This window comes from Schistocerca americana, chromosome 4 (assembly GCF_021461395.2).
Source record: "Schistocerca americana isolate TAMUIC-IGC-003095 chromosome 4, iqSchAmer2.1, whole genome shotgun sequence".
Lineage (NCBI taxonomy): Eukaryota > Metazoa > Arthropoda > Insecta > Orthoptera > Acrididae > Schistocerca > Schistocerca americana.
The window spans coordinates 428301694-428327051 of record NC_060122.1 but is presented as its reverse complement, the minus strand read 5'-3'; the positions used below and the strand labels follow the sequence as shown (position 1 = coordinate 428327051).

Genomic DNA, 25358 nt, shown 5'->3' with positions numbered 1-25358 from the left:
GAAGATGTCTCGACAGCAGGGACAGTGGGTGAAGCGTGTAACACCTGGGGTGTACCTTGCGATGCACCAGACTCCCCACTGCCGCTACACTCCGAGGCAGCAGCCTGAAGACGGCTGACCGCGGCCATCAACACGCTCAGCTGTTCGCGAACAGTGGCCAGCTCCTCCTGCGTCCGTACACAGCAGCCACACATCCTATCCATCCTAAGGAATCAATTTACTGAAGAGAGTTAATCAACCTTTAACTAGACTGCTAATTCACTAAAGGCGGCTGTTTATTCACTAAACTGTGGTTGCTAGGCACTTCTTGTAGAAAACAATGAAAATAGCACTACCTGTCTCTGGACTGTATTGCAAACAAACACTAGCACTATTGGCACTATGGTTGACTAAAGGGACTCTCTCTGACTATTCAAAACAAACACGAAATCTATGGAACTATTAATAGCACTCGACAATTAAAGCTTCCTAAAAGCAAATACACACGGAAGAATAAGTGACAAGTAAGAAAAATACAGTTAATACTTAAATTAAGGTAGCTCGCTGCACAGCAGACGTGATGCAGACGGCAGTTACGACGACACTGACTCTACTGGCACTATGGCTGACTAAAGGGACTCTCTCTGACTGTATTCAAAACAAACACGAAATCTATGGAACACTATTAATAGCACCCGACAATTAAAGCTTCCTAAAAGCAAATACACATGGAAGAAGAAGTGACAAGTAAGAAAAATACAGTTAATACTTAAATTAAGGTAGCTCGCTGCACAAGACTGGACCTCCTCAAGCATTTATTATATCACAGGTGCTACAAAGCAAAATGTGTGGGGTCCAAGTTAGACTTTTATTAAAATCATTAAATATGGTCTATTACCTGCCTTATTTTTGTAGAACTTTTTCTGATACTACTTTACAATGGAAGCATTTAATTTTGTCTATTTTGAGAGCTACTACTCATTCCAATGTTTAATCCTCATCTACCTAAAAACATAAGTAATGTCCCAGTTGTCCTGGACTAATTTCAGATTAACAACAGTATTTTAGCATTTGATGTTCTTCGAGGTTTAAGAATATGTCTGCACATGTTCTTTCATGTATGAAACAATGTGTGAAGGACATGTGAAAAATATTACAAATTGTAATATTTGTTGCTAATGTGAGCATCCTACTTACAGTCCTTTTAATCTAAAAGCTTATGCAATTCTAAATGAGTAAGTAACCAAATGGTCTCAGTAAATGCTATTAATAAGTCACTAGCTGAAACTCCATGTCTAAAGTTTCTTACTGTTGAAGTTGTTCAGACATAAGCTATAAAGCCTCACCCATAGCTTTATCACACTGTTTTGTGTTGTATAGGAGGAGTCCTCACCTGACACTTTTTACAGAAAGTTTACCACAGTCTCTACGATTTTACTTTTTGGAAGTAGGTTTTTTTTTTTTCATGCTCAATGAGACCACTCAGTCGAACCTCTTTTCTGTTTTTCCCTTCAAACATCATCTGGCAACTGGGCACGATACCACAAGAAGCTATTCACTTGTAGAGAACTGCCATTCTTTCCAACAGGTCGTGAAGAAACAAGACAAATTCACATCATGCAAGATGATAACTGTAGGAAGGGTTCTCAAAAACTTTGAAGTCTGCTGCAGTTGTTTAGTACAAATTATTTGGCAATGCATTAGATTTTATTAATCACTAAAGAACAAAGTGACATGTCTCAATCTTGAATAGACAATTGTAAGGGCGTCTCCAACTTGAACTACACATTTGTTACACACTATCCATTTAGTGGATTGATCTTTTTTAAAAAAATCATCTTTAGCATCATGTGACATGGTGCATTATCTGCATATCATTAAGTGTAGAGTAGACAGACATATGATTCTCCTGTCTCATGGTATGATACACCTACTATTCTTTCTGTATTAGGTTCTATATTACAGCAACACTTCTTCATGGAATGATCAACTTACCTCCCATGAAATTCTTTGCTGCATCTGAATACGGTAAACTGCAGTGAACAGCGTCTGAGACACTTCCTTAAATCAGTAATCTACTGTGAGACTTCAAGAAAAACCAAAAATCAGATGGCACAACAGGCAACTTTACATTTACATCTACATCAATACTCTTTAAGCCATCTGTCAATGTGGTGGAAAGTTTTTTTTAGGTACCACTAACTGATTCCCCCTTGCCTGTTCCATTTGCAAATGGCACTTGGGAAGAATGAATGTCAGTAGGCCTCTCTATTAGATCTAATTTCTTGAATTTTCTCACTGTGGTCATTTCACAAGACATATATGGGAGGCAGCAGATTGTTTTCCGACTTTTCCCAGAAAGTACTCTCTCAGGATTTCAACAGTAAACCATCCTAGCAAAAACTCAAAATGATTTAGGAAAAAAAAAAAAAAAAGCATGGCCACAACAAGTTTTAAACACTGCTTTTCCTAAGTAGAAGTCTAATTCCTTATCCAGTACACACAAGTTGTCCTGAGTCTGATGGCGACCATGAAAAAGTTGGGGTAGTGCCGACAGATGGTGTGGCTTAGTATTTTTCATCTGAGTTATTACTGAATGTGAAGTGCACTTACTTTTATTTCTGGTTAGTAAATACTTTAGGGGAATCAAAAGCATAGGATATAACACATGAGAACTGTCTGCAGAGCAAACAGATAGGGCTGTGTTTACCTGAGAGCCTTGGAAGAGAGATGGATATTGCTACAAGGATTGCACATCAACATAAATCAAACATTTAAGAGTACAAAAGCTGTATGAAGCTACTTTAGAAATTATATTACTGTTGGCTGATGGGTATAATATGGACGGTGATATCTACAGAACCACAAGGTAATTGGAAATTTATATTCAACATTGTGACTTGCTCAGCACGTGTCTTGGCCACAAGATCACAACATAAAGCTGTCAGCAACATATCCCTAACCAAACGTAGAGTTCAAAATTTATTATAGAAAGAGATGATTTTTTTGCACAGCACCAGATCATCAGAAGAGTGTACCAAGAATGTGCACATCAATATGTGATAGATTTGTTTATCTACCTGACCATCAAAGGAAAAGTTATTCCTACGGAAGGTGGTTGGTTGGTTGCTTGGTTGGCTGGTTGGTTTAGAGGCAGGAGAAGGGACCAAACTACGAGGTCTCGGTCCCTTGTCCCTAATAAAACAATGCCACAAGTGTGAGAATAAAATGGACGAAACATATAACGCAAAACAGAAAGAAAGGAAAAGCCACAAGAACAAAGGGAAGGCAACTAACACTAAAAGGAACAAAAGAGGACAAGAAAACAACAGAGAGATGCTAGAAACAGAAGAGAGTACAACATGAAAGCAGATTACAGAGGCCGGCCAACCACTACAATAAAAAGGGAAAGCTAGCCACTCTGCAATACATTAAAACTTACACCCTAAAAGCACTAGGGTGGAGGACACAGAGGGGCAAAGGACATGCGCTGAAACCTACATAGAAGTATGAAATCCATTCTCACGGATAAAACGTAAAACTAAAGCTGCTGCGGAAGCATTGCTGCCCAACACCAAAGGCAGGGAACTGGGTAAGTTAAAAGTCTGCCGCAGAGTGGCTAAAAGTTGGCAGTCCAGCAAGAGGTGGACAACTGTCACTTGGGAGCCACAGCGACACTGAGGTCGGTCCTCGCGACGGAGTAGGTAATCATGCGTAGCCACGTAGGGCCAATGTGGAGACGGCTGAGGACAACTGTTTTCCAGCGAGAAGCCTGCATGGAAAACTTCCACACATTTATCATCTCCTTAATGACACGCAGTTTGTTGTACGTGCTGTTATGCCATTCCATCTCCCAAGCTGGAAAACCCTGTGGTGTAAGACAGAACACAAGTCAGCATTGGAGATGCCTATCTCCAGAAGCGATTTCCGCATTGCCTGTTTGGCCAGCCTGTCGGCAAGTTCGTTGCCAGGGATTCTGACGTGTCCTGGGGTCCACACAAACACCACAGAACGGCGGGACTGTTCCAGGGCATAGATGGACTCCTGAACGGACACTAACAGAGGGTGCCGAGGGTAGCAGTGGTCGATAGCTTGTAGGCTACTCAATGAGTCAGTACACAGGAGAAATGACTCGCCAGGCATGAGCGAATGTACTCAAGCACACAAGATATGGCCGCCAGCTCTGCAGTGGAAACACTGCAGCCAACTGGCAAGGAGTGCTACTCAACATGTCCTCCATGAACATATGCAAAGCCTATGTGAGCATCAGCCATTGAGCCATTGGTTTAAACCACTTCAGAGCCCCGGACCACGTCAAGAATCGAGAGGAAGTGACAGTGGAGAGCAGCGAGGTTAACGGAGTCTTTAGGGCCATGCAAAAGGTCCAGACAAAGCTGTGGCCGAGGCGTACACGATGGAGGCATATGTGAACGGACCACAAGTAGAGCTCCTGTTGCTAATTGAACCCCACAAATGCTGAAGGCGCTGCCAAACCATAAACCACACTCCCATAGTCAATTCGGGATTGGACAAGGGCTCTGTAGAGCTGCAGCAGCGTAGAGCGATCTGCACCCCAATTGGTGTTGCTCAGCCAATGAAGGGCATTGAGGTGCTGCCAGCGCTTCTGCTTAAGCTGATGAAAATGAGTGAGCCAAGTCAATCGAGCATCAAAAACCAGTCCTAGGAATTAATATGTCTCCACTACAATGAGTGGATCATCATTAAGGTAAAGTGCGGGTTCAGGATGAACGGTATGACGCCAACAGAAGTGCATGACATGTGACTTTGCGGCTGAAAACTGGAAGCTGTGGGATACAGCCCATGACTGTGCCTTGTGGATGGCTCCCTGGAGGCGCCACTCAGCAACAAGTCCTGGAGCAGCAGTACAAAATGTAGAAGTCGTCTCCATACAGAGAAGGTGAGACGGAGCACCCGACAGCTGCTGCTAGACTGTTAATGGCCACTAAAAATAGAGACACTTGATACAGAGCCCTGCGGGACTCCATTCTCCTGGATTTGGATGGAACTATGGGAGTCACCAACTTGGACACGGAAAGTACGGAGTGACAGGAAGTTTTGGATAAAACTCGGGAGTGGTCTCCGGAGACTCCACTCATTCAATGTGTCAAGGATATTATGTCGCCAAGTTGTGTCATATGCTTTATATAAGTAAAAAAAAGACGGCAATCAGGTGTTGCCATCCGGAAAAGGCTGTTCCGATGGCAGACTCGATGGACACAAGATCATCAGTGGTAGAGCGACCCTGGCAGAAGCCGCCCTGACATGGAGCCAGCAAGTCACGTGACTCCAGGACGCAACCCAATTGCCGAGATACCATACATTCCAGCAGCTTACAAAGGACGTTGGTGAGGCTTATGGACCGATAGCTATCCACATTAAGCGGGTTTTTACCGGGTTTGAGCACGGGAATGATGGTGCTCTCCAGCCACTGTGAAGGAAAGACGCCATCGCAACAGATCCGGTTGAAGATGACAAGAAGATGTCGCTTGTAGTCAGATGAGATATGTTTAAATCATCTGGCTGTGGATGCAATCAGGCCCAGGAGCTGTGTCAGGGCAATGTGCAAGGGCACTGAGGAGCTCCCACTCTGTAAATGGGACGTTATAGGATTCACTGCAGTGTGTAGTGAATGAGAGGACGTTCCCTTCCAGCTGCCGTTTGAGTGTGCGAAAGGCTGGGGGTAATTCTCTGACGCAGAGACTCGAGCAAAGTGCTCGGCAATCGCGTTTGTGTTGGTACCTAACTTGCCATTTGTGGTAACACGTGGGACAGCTGTTGGGGCCTGGTACCCGAAGAGACATTTGATCTTTGCCCAGATGTGGGGCACCCAATGGTGGAGACGTATCTCTCCCAACACTCCTTCTCCCATTGTTTGATAAGGTAGCGAACAAGGGCGCGGAGCTGTTTCAAGGCTATGAGGTGTTCCAGGGAGCTGTAGAGCTCGCCGAAGCTCCTTAATTGCTTCAGGAACTTCTGGTGACCACCAAGGGACTGACTTATGGTTCGGGCACCCTAAAGAGCGAGGGATCTCGTTTTCTGCCGCAGAAACAATTGTGCTAGTCACCTGCTCAACCATCACATCAACATTACCATGTGGGGGAGATTCAGCGGTGACAGCAGAGGTGAAAGTTCCCCAGTCCACCTTGTTTAAAGCCCATTTGGGCAGGCGTCCATGTGCCTAATGCTGGGCCAGTGACAGGAAGATGGGGAAGTGGTCACTACCACACAGGTTGTCATGTGCTCTCCAGTGGATAGATGGGAGAAGTCCTGGGCTGCAAATTGAGAAATCAATGGCCAAGTAACTACCATTAGCCACACTGAAATGTGTGGCATCCCCAGTATTTAAGAGGCAGAGGTCGAATTGCGGCAGTAAAGTTTCGACATGTCTGCCTCGGCCAGTAAGCATGGTACCACCCCGTAAGGGGTTATGGGCATTAAAATCTCACAGAAGTAGGAAAGGTTTAGGGATTGATCAATCAGTGCAGCTAATACATTCGGGGGTACTGCACCATCTGGAGGGAGATACACATTGCAGACAGTTATTTCCTGCATCGTCCTTATTCTGACAGCCACAGCTTCAAGAGGGGTTTGAAGGGGCACATTTTCACTACAGACCGGGATTAGGACATAAACACAAACTCCACCTGACACTCGATTATAGTCGCTACGGTTCCTGTAACATCCCTTATAGCTGCGGAAGGCAGGGGTCCACATTGCTGGGAACCAGGTTTCCTGGAGGGCAATGCAGACAGCAGGTGTAAAAAACCACCACAATTCCACTGGAGGATCATATTGAGAGACTGGAAAGGTATCGAACATTCAATGAGACAGTTTACACCTCAGAGTCACTTGCTGCCACCAATTCATTGCCTGAGCAGTCTATATCCATTGTGTCTGAGGGTCTGACGAGATCTAGGTCCTCAGCGGACACCAAAATCTCCACCCCATCCTTGGCCACAGAGCTTGTAGGTAGCGGTGGTGTGGGTGCCACCACAATTTCCTTGGTCTTAGGGGTTTTCTTTTTGGATTTCTCTTGCTGCTCCTTGGGTTTCTCTGGCTGGGAGGACTTCACTGCTTCAGTCTCCAGGACTGAGGATGAGCGTGAAGCCCTACAACCAGCCACTGGTGGGTGCCACCTTTCCCACTAGAAGAAACCTGGGAAGGGAGTGACCCAAGGGTCCCCTTCCTAGTGAGAGAGGCCGAAGAAGACTTACACTTCTCTGGCTTAAAAGTGGGGATGGACATCTCCGATGGTTGGGGGGTTGTTGCTCCCAAAGTAGGTGGTGCAAGAGCAACAGGGAGGGAAATGACCCCCACCATTAATGGGGTAGGTGTAGTCTTCCGGCTCTGAGGGGTGACCTGGTTTGGCGGAGCTGATGGCGCCAGACCTGTTGTAGCGGCAGCATAAGACGATGTCATATGCACAGGATGCAAGCGTTCAAATTTTCTCTTAGCCTCAATGTAGGTCAGTCTGTCCAGGGTCTTGTACTCCATGATTTTCCTTTCTTTCTGGAGAATCCTGCAGTCAGGCGAGCAAGGCGAATGGTGCTCTCCGCAGTTGACACAGATGGGAGGTGCGGCACAAGGAGTATTGGGATGTGATGGGCGTCTGCAATCTCAGTATGTGACACTGGAAGTACAGCGGGAAGACATATGGCCGAACTTCCAGCACTTAAAGCACCGCATTGGGGGAGGGATATATGGCTTTACATCACACTGGTAGACTGTCATCTTGACCTTCTTGGGCGATGTATCACCCTCCAAGATGAAGGCACCGGTGGCAACCCGATTATCCTTCAGACCCCGGTGGACAGGCCGGATGTAATGTACACCTTGCCGCTCTAAATTGGTGTGCAGCTCATTGACAGACTGCAAAAGAAGGTCTCTGTGAAATATGATTCGCTGGACCATATTTAAGCTCTTATGGGGCGTGATGGTTACAGAAACAGCCCCGAGCCTTTCGCAAGCGAGTAACTCCCGTGACTGGGCAGAGGATGCTGTTTTGATCAAGACTGACCCAGATCTCATTTTGGGCAAGCCCTCCACCTCCCCAAACTTGTCCTATAAGTGCTCAACAAAAAACTGAGGCTTCATTGCCATGAAAGATTCCCCATCAGCTCTCGAACATACAAGGTACCGGGGCAAATAAGATCCGCTGCCATCCTTAGCCCGACGTTCCTCCCATGGTGTGGCCAGGGAGGGGAGCGATTTGGCATCGTACATCTGTGCATTGAATTGAGCTCTTGATTGCTTAGAGACTGCTGGAGTTTCACCCCCAGCAAGAGATGATGGACTATGCTTCATCGCGTGTCATCCGCCCTGATGCCACCCTCTCCTACCAGGGTCCCACGGGCACCACCCAGCCGCAGCAAAGGCCACCTGGTGGGATGGCCATTGCCGGGAGTCCCAATGTCCCAGGGGGATGGGCATCTACTCCTTGGCATATGTGGGGAGTTAACGGCACAGGCATCAGCAGAGCGATCCCTGTGTGGTCAGGGGGCTAAGACCAACAGGGTACATGGCAGCCCCACCACAATGGACTGGCTACCGTGCTGGATGTCAGGTGCAAAGAAGTCCATGGTCATCATCGACACAGAAATCTACACTGCATAGTGCATGGTGGAAAACACACCCATGAAAGTGTCCTTGCCCAAGAGATGGAGAATGGGCAGGACTGCAATGCGACAACGAGAAAGTGGGCTAAAGATCTCAATGCACGATGGACACAATGCAGGTGCCCTTCCCCAATTGGCTCGCTCTTCGGAAAAATTTTGAAGAATGGAGGTCAAACCCTACAGGGGACCATCACATAAAGGCCGAAATGTGTGAAACTCCTTTTAGTTGCCTTGTACGACAGGCAGGAATACCTTGGGTGTATTCTAACCCACAGGGGGGAAGGAAGGTGGTACTATCTGGCAAGGCATCTAAACACTGGGAACAGTAGTAAGCAAAGTCATCAGCAAGATCATCAGCATGAGGGTTGTATGCGCATAAACAGATATCATCCATAAAGACAACAAACCTTGTGGCAATATGATAAAGCTTGGGGGAGGCAATAAAATACTAATCGGAGTTTTTAAAATAGAGTGACTACATGTGGCCAATTAACGAAAGATGGAAATAGGAATTAGTAAGAATGAAGGTGTCAGATGAAGGATTTGTCATGAGCCGCAGGATTTAACTAGGCATTTGAGACCATGCTGGAGCTCTAGGATGGAACCACTGTTATGAGGCGACTGATGCAAGTGACTCACAGTCAGCAGACACCTTCTGGCAGGTAGTCACTGTGGCCCTACAGCATATTGAATGACCTTTTACCTACAGAAAGAATGAGGTAGATGGCAGTAATGGGATCAGTCTTTACTATATATTATGTTAGTATCATCAAGACATGAGGGGAAGAACAACAAAGTAACAGTTGAGGTAGAATATTCTTTGATGGTTACTGGAATTTTAAATGAGAGTAGGGAACAATGACAATTTTACATTCACACAGGCATTGGTTGAAGGGAAGTGGTCTTTAATTATGGCAAGGTGCTTTCATAAAGCTTTATCAATTTTTAATCTGTCATAATATTGCCTTCAGAAACGAAATCTTCATGAACTGCTTCAGTATTTGAAGAGAAACCAAGTGGCATGGTATTTTTACTCAGCTGATGAATGCTGATGTCAATCTGCCCAGATAACGACATTGACGACATTCTGCATCATTCCTCAACTCTCAAGCTCAGAAGTAATCCTTTGCAATAAACCACAATTTTTACCAACTGAATCCTGTAATATTAACTTGTTCCTCTTCCTTGTCTTCAATGAATAGTTTGCAGTCAGGGAACAAGTTGTCCTCTGTTGAAAGCCTTTCCAATTAGGAGTGACACAGTTATTGCTTTACCAATAAATTTAGAAGCTATTCATCTGTCATAGGAAACAGTCTCAATACCTTACTCAATACTATAACATGTCTGAGTGAACAGAGCCCTAGAACATAGCTGAAATTTATGGAGATTGAATAATCTTCAATTATCTGAGTATCAGGAAATCTAGTTTTGACAAACACAATCACTACTGTAAGCCCCCAATATGATAGTACATCTCTACTGCAATTTCACCTGCTGCATATTAACAATTTATCACTGCTTCTTTCTTCCGGAACTTAAGATTTGCCATGCTACCAACGCACTCTTTACAATATGGATATAATTCAAAGCACAAAACTCAATAACGACATAAGCATTTAAGCATAGTCAAGAGGTTAAAACTAAAATCACATTCGGTGCATTCATTCAAATAGGTGACCTGTGATCCATGAGCTTCAGTACTTAAAAATCACACCATATATGTCAAAACAAACTATGCCGTGCTCACTAATAATGTAAGGCATGGCAGATATATCTAGTTCTTATTGATAGTAAGAACTATATCCAAAAACAATTATTTGTTGAGACATGGGTCATTATGTAGCGATCTATCTGTTGACACAACAGGAGGTGTACATTCACACAAATTTCTTCCACAAATTAAGGCATATGTTTGATACTAGTACACCTCTTTCAGTAGGGATGCCCTCTTTGCCTGTGCTAGTCTGCTTTTAATGTCCTCTTTGCTTTGCCTGCCATGTGTTACTTTGCTGGCAGAATTCCTTCACTTCATCTATTTTGTGGTCACTAGTTCTGGTGTGAAGTTTATTGCTGATCTCAATTTTGCTAAACCTCATTACTTTTGTCTTTCGTTGGTTTAGTCTCAATCCGTATTGTGTCACTGAGTATCCTGTTCTACTTCACTTTCACTAAGGATACCAATGTCATCAGCAAATATCACTGATATCCTTTCAGCTTTAATTTTAACTCCGATCTTTGAACCTTTCCTTTGTGTCTATCACTGCTTCTCTGATGTACAGATTGAACAGTGAATGTGAAAGATTGCATCACTACCCTACACCCTTGTAATCCAAGAAATTCATTCTTCATCTTCCATTCTTACTGCTGACTCTTACTTCCTGTATGTATTGTAAATTATCCACCTTTCCCTACAGCCTACAGAATTTTTAACATCTTGCACCATTTTACATGGTTGAATGCTTTTTCTACGTCAACAGCTCCAATGACCATGTCTTGATTTTTCTTTAGTTCTCTGACACTGTGTAATGATCATAGAGAATGCCAGACCATAACTCTACTTTCTCCCCTTACAGCCTTACATTTTATCAGCAACATTCACCATGCATGCTTTATGACAGAATACATCAATGCCTATCTATCTATTCTATTGCTTGCGCCTTGTCCCATGGTTACGCAGGGTCGGCCATGGTTAATCGGATTTGGCATGTTAACGGTAAGGGGTGGCCAGATGCCCTTCCCGCAGCCACCCTGTAACCCCGCCCAGGACGCAATTAGTGTACCCCAACTGTCTGTGTCTAGTGGAATCCATAAAATAGTGTGAACATGTTCAGATGTCTGCGAGCTGTGGAACTGAAGTGGAACATGTGGACTAGCCCAGTATTCACCTAGCGGGATGTGGAAAACCGCCCAAAAATCACATCCAGGCTGGCCGGCACACCAGCGCACAACGTCAATCCGCCGGGCGGATTCAATCCAGGGCTGGTACCCCTGCCCGAGACCAGGAAGCAGCGCATTAGCGCTCTCGGCTACCCTGGTGAGTCAGAATACATCAATGCCTAACCATCCTTTAAAGCACAAAAAGTGGCTCATCTGAAAAGGTTACTCACCAGCACCATCAGTTCAGTCTTGGCACTGACATGTAACGCAATGACAGGCTGTTCCACTTTAGCACGTTGCTTAGACATCATCCTCAATTGCATGTAACATCTCTCTCTAAATCACAAACTTTATTATTTCAGAAACATTGTATCTCTTGAATGTAAACTCATTGTCATTCATTAAGGCAGCTATTATAAATCACTTATTTTACACTTTATATAGCATCGCTTTACATGAATAAGGACAACTATCATTTTCCTTATCTACATATTCTTCTTCTATACCTAGTTCGACCATTCTCATGGTATGTACTGTAGTCTTCCATCTACGACATATTCATAGTAATGTGCCTCAGTGTAATTATCCAATGTGTACCCTCATATATCCAGCTTATAGAACACTAGCAGATGTTCTACACTTGTTGGCCACAGCCTCCGATTTCAGGTGTACAATAATTCATAAACAGGCATTTTGTGGCTAAAATGAGGCATACACACAGAGCCAGCCTAATTTTTTTTATCAAACTGATTAAGAAATAGACAGATTGCAAGATCACCCAGTAATGGGCGGAATGACACACATGTGACATATGAGGCAGTCTTAAATCCCTTCACCCTCACACAAAATACTGGAAGAGCTAACTATGACAGTGGAGTCTAGTAGTCTCTTGACAGAACAAAAAATGGCTGTGGTTGAAATGTGAATTATGCGCCATGTTATGGTTATGATACTAGACTGTTGCATGGGGGGTTGTGAGTTCAAAACCCACCTTAAATGTAAAATTTACCCGACACATTCCACATCATTACGAAGTGTCGTATTCATGATCTATGGAACAAATACTAATCTAATCTAATCTGCAGGAGCCACTCACATTACAGGGTGTACATATCTGCTCATAAAAGTACAGAACACTTGTAATTGTGACTGTAGTAGAACGACTAACACCTCTCTGACACTTAGCAGACAAACAAGAAAACTGTGCTGCATCATTCATAGCATTGTCGACCTAGTAAAGGCACTTTATTTTGTAATGTCGACTCAAGGGCAGTAAGACGTCAGTGGCTGAGGCATAACGCATTCATAGCTCAGTGGTACAGCCAGCGGTCTAGCAGAAAACTGCCAGGCAACAAGGTTTGTCCATATCTGGCTTGGTGTGATAAATAACAAACCACTTTGGGAAGCCCATTGCACTGCTCAATACCATGACTATCATTTCATTTAGGGCAAGTAATCATCCAGATTTCAATTAACAGACTAATTATAATGTCATAACAATGTCTGAACCAGTAATCTCTGACTTATACATGATATAAAATGTGAATAACTATGAAACATCGATACATTTAATTTGAAGAATTTGATTCATTGGTAGGAATGTCAGAAATAATCATATTCTGTTATAACAAACTTGCAATGAAATAATGTAATACACTGTTCTTTTCATCTTTTATTCAAAAACATCTGGAACAAATCAAATCATAAACTGTTGTTATCCATCTGTATAAAAAGTGAATGCAACTGAAGTCACTAATTTTCAAAGTAATTGAGTCAATTTGAGGTATTATGTCCACCAAAACATGTCAAGAAATCATCGAAAGATACTTTGTGTAAAAGAGAGTGTTGCTGTTAATACTATTAGAAATCTCTATTCAAATATATATAGAAACATGGCAGGAGAGTCATGCTTAATTTCACCTAATGGAATTACAGAAAACAATAAGTTTATTATTCATTTTACTTAACTGATGTAAATTCCTTTAGTAATACTGTAATTTGGTTAAATCTGATATCTAAAACTGATTAGAGTATTTGGAACTATAATGTATGCAAGTCAGTACAACTGGATGTCATTATTTTTAACTGTAATATTGAAAATCCGTAATAGCAATAACAAAAACATTGTTAAAGCCAGCTAACTGGTGTTCTATGTTGATCAGAGTTTCTGTGACAAATCACGTCACTCTGTGCTGTAAATACGCAACAAAAAAGTGAAAAGGCGTACCTTTTTTGTAATTCACACAGCGCACTGAATGGAACTAAAATGAGAATCCAGTTCTCAGTAAGAATGCCAGGATAACAAGCAGATCTCAAGATATGTATTCTGAGTTACACGCTACACCACCCATACAGACTGTTCATATTTTGAATTTTAAATGTCTTCAGTTTATGTAAGCTTATTTTTATTTCAAGATGATGATGTTATGTCGCAGAAGTGATTTGGAATATTTAAGTGTTACCCTAAATGAAAAAGAGATATCAAAAGTAAAAAATTTTTGTACTACTACATTAATTTTTTAATCTGTTCAAATTACAAAATTATTTCTAAAAACAAAGATGATGTGACTTACCAAACGAAAGCGCTGGCACGTCGATAGACACACAAACAAACACAAACATACACACAAAATTCAAGCTTTCGCAACAAACTGTTGCCTCATCAGGAAAGAGGGAAGGAGAGGGAAAGACGAAAGGAAGTAGGTTTTAAGGGAGAGGGTAAGGAGTCATTCCCATCCCGGGAGCGGAAAGACTTACCTTAGGGGGAAAAAAGGACGGGTATACACTCGCACACACACACATATCCATCCACACATATACAAACACAAGCAGACATATTTAAAGACAAAGAGTTTGGGCAGAGATGTCAGTCGAGGCGGAAGTGCAGAGGCAAAGATGATGTTGAACGACAGGTGAGGTGTGAGTGGCAGCAACTTGAAATTAGCGGAGATTGAGGCCTGGTGGGTAACGGGAAGAGAGGATATATTGAAGAGCAAGTTCCCATCTCCGGAGTTCGGATAGGTTGGTGTTGGTGGGAAGTATCCAGATAACCCGGACGGTGTAACACTGTGCCAAGATGTGCTGGCCGTGCACCAAGGCATGTTTAGCCACAGGGTGATCTTCATTACCAACAAACACTGTCTGCCTGTGTCCATTCATGCGAATGGACAGTTTGTTGCTGGTCATTCCCACATAGAATGCGTCACAGTGTAGGCAGGTCAGTTGGTAAATCACGTGGGTGCTTTCACACGTGGCTCTGCCTTTGATCGTGTACACCTTCCGGGTTACAGGACTGGAGTAGGTGGTGGTAGGAGGGTGCATGGGACAGGTTTTACACCGGGGGGCGGTTACAAGGATAGGAGCCAGAGGGTAGGGAAGGTGGTTTGGGGATTTCATAGGGATGAACTAACAGGTTACGAAGGTTAGGTGGACGGCGGAAAGACACTCTTGGTGGAGTGGGGAGGATTTCATGAAGGATGGACCTCATTTCAGGGCAGGCCATGTGTTAAAGCACCCACGTGATTTACCAACTGACCTGCCTACACTGTGATGCATTCTATGTGGGAATGACCAGCAACAAACTGTCCATTTGCATGAATGGACACAGGCAGACAGTGTTTGTTGGTAATGAGGATCACCCTGTGACTAAACATGCCTTGGTGCACGGCCAGCACATCTTGGCAAAGTGTTACACCGTCCGGGTTATCTGGATACTTCCCACCAACACCAACCTATCCGAACTCCGGAGATGGGAACTTGCTCTTCAATATATCCTCTCTTCCCGTTACCCACCAGGCCTCAATCTCCGCTAATTTCAAGTTGCCGCCACTCACACCTCACCTGTCATTCAACATCATCTTTGCCTCTGCACTTCCGCCTCGACTGACATCTCTGCCCAAACTCTTTGTCTTTAAATATGTCTGCTTGTGTCTGTATATGTGTGGATGGATGTGTGTGTGTGTGTGCGCGCGCGCGCGAGTGTATACCCGTCCTTTTTTCCCCCTAAGGTAAGTCTTTCCGCTCCTGGGATTGGAATGACTCCTTACCCTCTCCCTTAAAACCCACTTCCTTTCGTCTTTCCCTCTCCTTCCCTCTTTCCTGATGAGGCAACAGTTTGTTGTGAAAGCTTGAATTTTGTGTGTATGTTTGTGTGTCTATCGACGTGCCAGCACTTTCGTTTGGTAAGTCACATCATCTTTGTTTTTAGATATATTTTTCCCAAGTGGAATGTTTCCCTCTATTAATTCATATCACAAATTACAAAATTGATAGACAGAACCATTCACAGTTCTTTATAAGATATTTATGGATCTTAAAAGAGCACAGCAAGCTGTTTACCACTTAATATCAAGTCCAAAGGCCTTCAACTTCACTCACTGACTGTAATATGCAAAAAGGGAGCCTATCAGGTGTGTATAATATGTGTCTCATTTGCTGCCACCACCTGCCAGGCAGCTAGAGTGACATTCCAAAGGTCATCACAGTTTATCGGTGTAGAGTGAGACCAGTTTTCTTACATGGTTCCTTTTGTCTCTGCAAATCTATTTTCAATAAGGTTCAGGCCAATCGAGTAGAGAAATTTCATTCCGTTCTGCAAACCAGTCCTGCACCATCACTGACATGTGTATAGGAGACTGGTTCAACTGGAAACAGATTATTCTCTCATAATATAATTGTTGTACTGAAGGGAGCATAATATTATTCATAACATTGGTATACTGAGCAGCATGAAGTCGATCACCTACCCTATGAATCATTCGAGGTCCACAGGACCACACCCACCCCCAACTGTCACAGATATACGCCCACTGTGAGATGACTTATGGATGCATTTGGAAACAAAATAGGAACACTGAGGCCTATGTACTCATACTAGACCATCATTCGCTGGTGAGAATACCGATTTGTCAGATAATGTGTTCCATCAGTCACAGTTGACATTGTTTTCAGCATATCGTAATCTGTATTTGTTGATCACCATAGATCCACTTCTTGATGGTCACTTTTGTGTAGTCCAGCCTCTCAAAGCCAGCACCAAGCCATATCAACCGATCTGGGAAATGCAGTGGTACATTTGAACTGCACCATTTAAAAAAAGGATTTTGCTGTGATGTGTTGACAAGATCATCATCCTGAACAGGTGTTGTTACAAGCCAAAGTTCAGTTCCTACATGCCTATTTGATTCTTCTGTAGTTCAATAACATTTTATCTATCATCGTGCAGTGCTCTCAGGAACTGTGTAATACTGATGGAACTGTGTGAATAATTCTCATGCATTATGTCAAACAGAGATAGTAAATTTTCAGTTTTTGACTCTAGGGAGGTAACCCTCCACCAGAAGTGACTCCCATTGTTTTATACCCAAAATTCCACGGCATTTTCTGTGGGAAATTAGCTGTGCATCACTGAAATGTGTTTCAAATAATACAATTGAGGATTTCACAAACAACACACAGAAGAATGTCTCTCTTATGGTGGATGTGATGATTCGTACACAAGACACTTTACATATAAAGCTTGCAAATTGTTTTATTCAGCTACAGTAACCACTAAAGAACTTATTTCATCATGATCATTTCCTAGGGCCTTTGTCCCACTACAATGCAGAGTCGGCCTTGTTACTAAGGATTTGGCGATGTTAGTGTCGGAGGGTGGCCAGATGCCCTTCCTGTCGCCACCCCATACCCGCTGGGATGGAATTAGTGTACCCCAACTGTCTGTGTCTAGTGTAAGCCATGAAACAGTGTGCACATTTTCAAATTTCTGCAAGTTGTGTAACTGAGGCGGGACATGGGGACCAGCCCAGTATTCACCTAGTGGGATGTGGAAAACTGCCTAAAAACCACATCCAGGCTGGCCAGCACAACGGGCCCCGTCGTTAAGCCACTGGGCAGATTCGATCCAAGGCCGGTGCACCTACCGAGTCTAGATAGCAGCGCATTAGCACCCTCGGCTAAACTGGCGGGTCTACTAAAAAACTTATATCTATTCAGTTATCAATTATCTATTGATAATACCAGCATATTCTATTTGCAGAAAGATGTTGTGCCCTATGTAACAGATCTTGAAAACTGACAAGGTCAATTTCCTGTAATCTTTGAAGCAATATTTCCTCATCTGTATATTCTCAACATAAATGAAAAGATATGTTCTGTTGCACTTCATTTGTGTCAGTACTGTACCAAACTTTAACCTTGGCTGAGATTTCCGCCAACCAAGTTTTGTGCTGTCAAGTGTACACTGCAAACAACTTCATGTGTGCTCTTAACTCAGCTAATGCAGAGGTGACTCTCCAAAGTTGTTGCCAGAGCATTTTACTTTACACATGAAGCACTCCTTGACTATGTGCCTTCAGTTCAGTTAATATATTGTTTTTTACAGTTATTTTTTACTTTTTTCCTCCCGACACTGCAAAATTTCAATCATGATACATGACACTAGTAAATTAGCAGCTACTGCCATGATCCATTGTAGCTTTTGTAGTAGAATAATCTTATGGATATAGAATCAAATATGGTTTCTGATCTATCCGAGTCCATCATATTACAGTGCAGCTAACTGTACAGTCCACTACCACGATTTTACTATTAAATTAATCATCTTTCATTCTAATCACTGCACTTTTATAAAGAATTCTGCAGTGCAACATATTTCATGCATGCATTCATCTGCGAATAATACCACAACTGCTACCATTACCCAAACATCACCACCAATCACGCCCTCCCCCCTCCCCACCCTTCCTCCCTTACACATTTCCTCTCCTTTCCATTACCACTAAAGGAAGAGTATGGATCAAGATTTTTTGATAACTGAGTTATTAGCCACAGAGCACGAGTTCAGACTGGTCAAGGATGGGATCAGAAAAATCAGCCACAACTAGTGCAAAAGAACCACGATATCAGTCGCCTTATATGATTAAAAGTGAAGTTTTTTTTTTTATTTTTATTTTGAGCTTTTCCTCATTACAGAGGCTTTTTATATTTTGAGCTTTTCCTCATTACAGAGGCTTATCTCCAACATAATAATTTACTCGGAAATTACAATACAATGAATAAATACTCTTAAGCTATATTTTCAAAATATTACTCCAGGTGTTTCAATCTTGTGTGTCCTCTTCCTCTGTGCCAATTCTAATTGTGTGCTCTACATTTTGGAGCCAGATGGTCATAAGTCATCGTTTTCTTCTTCTCCCTTCGGGTTCCTACTCCAGTATCAATTTTGGTATTCTGGCTTTCTCCATTCGTCGTACATGCCCGTACCACTGTAATTTCTTCCAATCCATTACGTCATATATTCTTTCTTTTATTTCCATTCTCCTTATTATTTCAGTCTGCCTTATCTTTTCTTTCCTGGAGACTCTTGCCGATCTTCTCCAGAAGTCCATCTCTAGAGCTTGTAATTTTTTAATGTGCTTCAGGTTAATTGTCCAGGTCTCCGTTCCATACAGAACCAAACACTCTAATATGGATTTCTATATTCATTTTTTAGTTCTGCTCATTACATTTCTGCTCCATAAGACTGAGTTAAGCATCCCAATGACCTTCCGTCCGCTACTAATTCTTTTATTTATTTCCGACTCTGATTTTCCCTCGATTTCTAAAATTGATCCCAAATAAAAGAAAGTGTTTATCTTTTTGATTTTCTTTCCTTCGAAGTATAGCTCATCTGAATCATTAGTCAAGTATTCTGTTTTTGGCAATTAATCTTCAAACCACAAGTTTTGTAAGCTACTCCTAGTTGACTGCACATATAGTTAGCATCCTTCTCATCTTGTGTTACGACTACTCGATCAACAGCAAAAACAATAAATGACGTAGGTAAACTCCATCTCTTTTTCTGATCCCATACTATTACATTTACGAGACTATCTTCTAAGTGAACCATGTTCTAAGTGAACTTGAATGACAATTTGTGGGGCCAGATGGGGATTTGATGCCTACTTTTCCTGAATAATAGTCCAGTACCTATACTATTGTGGTAAGTGTCTTTATAAAAAGAGTCCCCACAAATAAACTCAGTAATATTTCTCAACTTAGTGTAACATCAACTTTCGGTTCTTCTTGTGGCTTCTGGGCATATTTTCTTTCCATGTTACAGTAGCGGTTCATTAACATCTGTCAGATGGTTTCCATTCATTTTAATTCTTCCCCCTTCCTCTTATATCCTTTGGCTTATTTATTTTCAGCTCACACTCGCTTGCTTCCTCGTTGCCTCCTACTTCAATATTTGTTGCAGACCCAATGTCCTCCATTGATTTGGTCTATTATTATTAGGACAGATTGCTACCCACCATGTAGAGGAGATGTCGATTCAGAGAGGCACAATGAAAAGACTGCTATACATTTCTTCTTTCAGCCACAAGACCTCCTTCCACAGTAGAAAACATATGCATATTCACACAAGCACAAAGCGAGAGCTCCCTCCCCTCCCCCACCCCCCTCCCCTCCTATCGCTGGCCACTTGTGAGAGTTGTGCTTGTGTAAATGCCTGTACTACATCTACTCTGGAAGAAGACCTTTTGGCTGAAAGCTTTAAAGTATAGCAGTCTTTTTGTGAATCTCGAAGTTTTCCCAGTATACTGAATATTCTACGAGGTTTCGGGATTGCACCTGGACTTCTTGCCACAATATATTGGTTCCACCATTTTCAGGTGTCCACCATTGGAAATCTCTAGTTCACGATGTCCCTCTATAGCAAAAATTGGCAAGGAGATGCATGCACATTGGTGGCCATCAGTGGAGTATTCTCTATCAAAGTCCACGCCCTCTGCAAATACTGTTCCTTCTGTGGCATGCAGGCACATGCGTAAAGGTGAAACTACATGCCCACTCTGTCAGAATGCATGCACCTGGCACTAAAAGCAAATGTCAGATGTCATCAGACATGTCATAATGAGTGAAATGTTTTCTCTCAGAAGAAATTACAGAGATCAACAGGTCCCAAGCCTTGTCCAGTTGGAAGTCACCATCACGCTTTATTAAGATCTTGTGCTAGAATATTTCCACAGATTCTTTAATTACTGAGTCCCTAAAGGATCTTGTCGGGGCCAAGATTTCTGTGGCATAATAATCAATAGAGTGTCCTATGGAAATACAATACTCAGCTACAGCCAACTTACTGGGGTGCAAAAGGCGAGTGTGGTGCTCTTGTTCAATACACCTTGCATGTACTGTCTGACCAACGTATGCCACACTGGCAAGGAATTTTGTTAATTCCAGCTTTCAACAGCCCCAGATCATCCTTTACTGAACCGCGAAGAGCACTGATCTTCACCGGTTGCCAGAAGATTACTTTAACTTTATGTTTCCTCGGAATCCTGTGTACTTTAGATGAAAGGTTGGCGAAATGTGGAAGGAATATTCTGGACTCGAATAGCTCCTTATCCTCTTGACATTGTGGGTGGTCACGTTTCTTCCTCCTTAGTGCTGTATTAATCTGATACGTTCCTCTTAATCCCTTTGTCACTCATCAGAGTGACAGAGTTCATGGCCAATATAACAGCACTTTTTCATAATGTCCTTTCCTCAATCTATTTTTTATTTAAAAATGAAAATTTGAACAAAGAGACAGTGTTGCCCCTCTGGCAGCAAATGTTTTTACGGAAGACTTCAAGGAAAGGGCACTTGATTTGGCAGAACATAAACCGAGAGTCTTCTGTTGATATGTACGTGACACATTTGTAGTGTGGCCTCACTGTGAAGAATAACTGCCATGTTTCTTGCAACATCTGTATTCAGTCCACAAGGACATCCAATTTACGATGGAAATAGAGAAGGATGGTTGCTTACCTTTTTTGGACGTCTCTGTTGGTAGGAACCGGATGGATCGTTAGGGCATTCTGTCTACTGTAATCCCACAATACGGTGCTCTATCTGCAAGTGTCGAGTTGTCGTCACCTTTCACAAACTACCGGCATCCTTAGAACATTGGTGTACCAGTCACATGTTGTTTCTGATGGAGACAGCCTTACAAAGAGCTAGAACATCTACTGGCAGTGTTCAAAGATAATGGTTACTCTCAACATCAGATTAATACAGTGCTAAGGAGGAAGAAACATGACCACCCACAACATCAAGAAGATAAGGAACTGGCAGGATGTTAAGGAAACACCAAGTTAGAGTAATCTTCCACCCACTGGTGAAGATTAGTGCTCTTCACAGTTCGGTAAAGGATTATCTGGGACTGCAGAAGGCCGGAATTAACAAAATTTCTTGCCAGTGTGGAAAAGCTTACAGAGATCAGATGATACACACGGTGCACGAAAGCTGCACTGAACACGAGCACCACATCCGCCTTTCGCAGCCCAGTAAGTCAGCCATAGCTGATCATTGTATTACCACAGGACACTCTTTGGATTATTCCGTCACAAAAATCTTGGCCCCCAACAAGATCCTTTTGGGGTCCAATAATTAAACAATCTGTGGAAATACGTGTAGTATGAGATACTGGTAATCATGATGGCTTTCAACTGGACAAGGCCTGGGATACATTTATCTCTGCAATTTCTTCTGAGAGACACCTGACATTTGCTTTTAGCACCATGTGTGCACATTACTAAGAGGGCAGACATGTATTTTCATCTTTACGCACACATCTATGTGCCACAGCTGAAACAGTACTTGCAAAGGGTGTGGACTTTGATAGATGATGCTCATTAGTCTCCGTGGCAATTTTTGCTACAAAGCCAACACTGAACTAGCAGTCTCCCGTGGCAGACACCTGAAGATCGCTGAATGGTTGTCAACAGAAATATTGTGCCAAGAAATTAACATGATCCGGTTGAAATCCCAAAACCTCATTGTAGTCTGTTTGTCGTGCCTCTGTATGACTCAACATCTCCTCTACTTGGTGGGTAGCAATATGTCCTTTTCACATTATTATTATTATTATTATTATTATTATTGTTGTTGTTGTTGTTGTTGTTGTTGTTGTTTACTATCATCAACATGAACATGGCTGGAGACAAAGTGTAGTGGAGGGTATTGGTCATAAGTTTTCTGGAGGAAGAAGACTGGCATTTTTCTTAAGCAATCTCTGCAAACTGCAGAAAATCTAAATCAAGATGAATGCAACAGTACTTGAACCAGATATTTCCTGAATATGACTTCTTGTTTATGACTGCACCATCTCAGTTGATTCACACACTAACAAACTTACACTTGTCCCATCAACATTTGCTTTATTTGCATCACATCTCATCCTAAATGCCTACTTCAATTATCAAATCAAATTGTGTGAGCCCTACTCTCCTTTAAAATTTAGGCACATATTTGTTTCTTTTCTGTTTCTCTCTCAGCCTGGAGTACACGATCTGTGATCTGGTTAATGTTACCACTGTTTCCAGCAAATATTAATTACTTATATAGCTTCTTTCATCATCATTATTATTATTATTATTATTATTATTATTATTAAAAATATATTTTTTGAACCCAACTGATCACAACTGCTAAAGGAGCCTCTTTGCGAAGTTGATGACACCAGCAATGAACATTGTGTTTGTTTTATTGTTATGGTCTATTTATTTAAAAAAAAAATACATAACAGCACACTAAAAATGATACAATAAGCAAGCAAACATGCATCAATTCATCCTTTGCACGATGCATTTAAAATGCATTAATAAAATCAAAACCTACTATACTGTCTTTTTCTGATTGTCATGCATTTACACCCAGTTTTTATATAAACAAAAAAAGCTGATGAAGAATTAATATTGTTTTACTTTCATTGATATTTACTACTGTGCCCCAGTATTTACCTCATCACTTTTAAAGTAGTCTCATTTCACCTCAATGCACTTTTTTGGCATTTCTGCTAGTTCTTGAGTATATGATTGAAGCCAGTCTTTGTAGAATCTCTGAGAAATGTCTAATCTTTAGCATTGTTCCCTACTTCTTAAATCAAATTCCCAAGAGGAGTATCATTGGTGATGAGAATAGAAAGGAAGGAACTGGGAGCAGAGTGGCACTTTATGGTAGATGATAGATGAATGTGGCCAAACATCCTAACATAACACCCCCCTCTCGCCGGATTGATTTGTGAAGAAATACCATGCACTATGATAGCTAAATTACACGAACCCAGAGAAAATAGAGCTGGTTTATCTGTAGTGTCATTCCTAAATGATGTGAACAAATATCTGGTAGCACTCCTGTACGGAGAGGGAACAGCATGTTGGTAAATCATTCCCTTATTCTTTCAAGATATCAATATGCAGCCATCAATCACTATCATTTAGCATTGGGAAATGTTGTGCTCAATGAGAAACTGATGAAGATGAGCATGCATAACTAGGAAGGCAAAGTGTTTCTTTAATATGTAAGTGAATGAGTATAAAGCTAACCATTTATCATCATTGAAAAACATAGCTTTTGTACTGATGTTGATTTTTGTGACAGTGCAGATAAAAATACTGATGATTTGTGCTTTATAGAAAACAATTTTACTACCCAATAATGCTCTTATCACAGCAACTGAACTTTCCGTAATCAAAATGGAAGCAGCGCATATAATAAACAGCATGTTAACCAAAATGTATGACAAGTGGGCACCAGCTGATACAAAACCCAGTTCTTCGTCGATAAGGAATGTAACTATCAAGGAAGTTCAGGAGATGTGTCAACCTCAGTCTTGATCAACCTTTATAAATTCAATAACTTCTACACCATGCTGCATATGAATTCCTCTAATGTTTAGAAACTGTTCCATGTCCCAGTTATTAAAGCACTCTATTAGTTCTATCTTTTCATGCCATTTAATTTTTTTTTTTTTTTATTTGAGAAGATAATTTAATTTCACATGATACCTACAACAAAAATTGTCTTTCTAAAGAAGTATAACTAGTTTTGAGGACAAAAATTTATAGTGCAGTCAGAAACAGTACTTTAGTCTATCTTTTACCTCAGAATGGCAATGAAGATGCTTTAAATTGTCTTTTGTTTTTTCTTCAACACCGAAAAAAAAAAATTTTATTGCCAGCCACAATATTTTATAATTTATGTATATCTTACACAATGCATTCTGAGCAATAATGTTGGCAAAGTATTCTTGGGGAGGGGGGCGAGTGATGGGACTGTAACTGATGGTAATAGGTGAGAACATTTAAAACATTCAAAGTTATCAAAATGATGAAGCACCATACATATAAGAAGCATCGTGTTTAAAGGTTTTAAGTATACAATCTCGGGAGGGGTGGTGGTGAAGAGGACGACACATTTGGTAAACGTTTTTTTGTTTTTTGTTTTTTTGTTTTTTTAATGTATGGGAGATAGCTTCACTAAATAAAAAACATGATCTGTAAAAACAGTTTTTTGATTTTTTTTTAGAAACCATTGTTTTACAACTTAAAGCTTTCAACAGTTATTTCACAGTAGATAAAATAATAAATAAGAAGTTTTACACACAAAGAAATGAAAGACTGTTCGACTATATCAAGTTACTATAATTCCAACAACACATTAACAAAATGCGAGGACTGTGACAGTGTGCATATCAAATCTTAAGCTTTTGAAATAGACTGAACCTTGGTTTTGAGGATAATGAGAGAGAAAAATAAAAAGAAATATAAAAGAAGTGGCAAATGGGCACATATGTCAACTATATCTTCATTTCAAGCGAGATTCAGAACATATAATATTATGCATGTCTCAGATCTTCCCTGTTCACCCTCACTGTGGAAAATTTGGAGTGCCTAAAAAGCATTCTTCTGTTTGTACATGGGAAAATCTTACCTAAAAAGAGAAAACAGGAAAAAAAATTATTTCAGTGATCTAAAACTGGAAAGTGTTTACTAGTAAGCTGAAACTGGAAGACTTCTTCATTATGCACATTACCAAATCACATCCTACTCAAGCATTCTT

At 41.6% G+C, this 25358-nt stretch overlaps 1 protein-coding gene across 3 annotated transcripts in view; it reads right to left on the bottom strand.

Annotated features, from left to right (window-relative positions):
* The window catches only part of LOC124612549 (alpha-tubulin N-acetyltransferase 1-like), a 100049-nt gene that overhangs the window by 7521 nt on the left and 67170 nt on the right, over nucleotides 1-25358 (bottom strand). Inside the window, exon 8 of one of the 3 annotated variants that reach the window (XM_047140824.1) lies at nucleotides 25088-25229. The exons of the other annotated variants lie outside the window; for them this stretch is intronic. Coding sequence (XP_046996780.1) covers nucleotides 25226-25229 — 4 coding nt within the window. The 3' untranslated portion in view covers nucleotides 25088-25225. Of the gene's footprint in view, nucleotides 1-25087; nucleotides 25230-25358 lie in introns of those variants that run through there. 3 annotated transcript variants of the gene reach the window in all.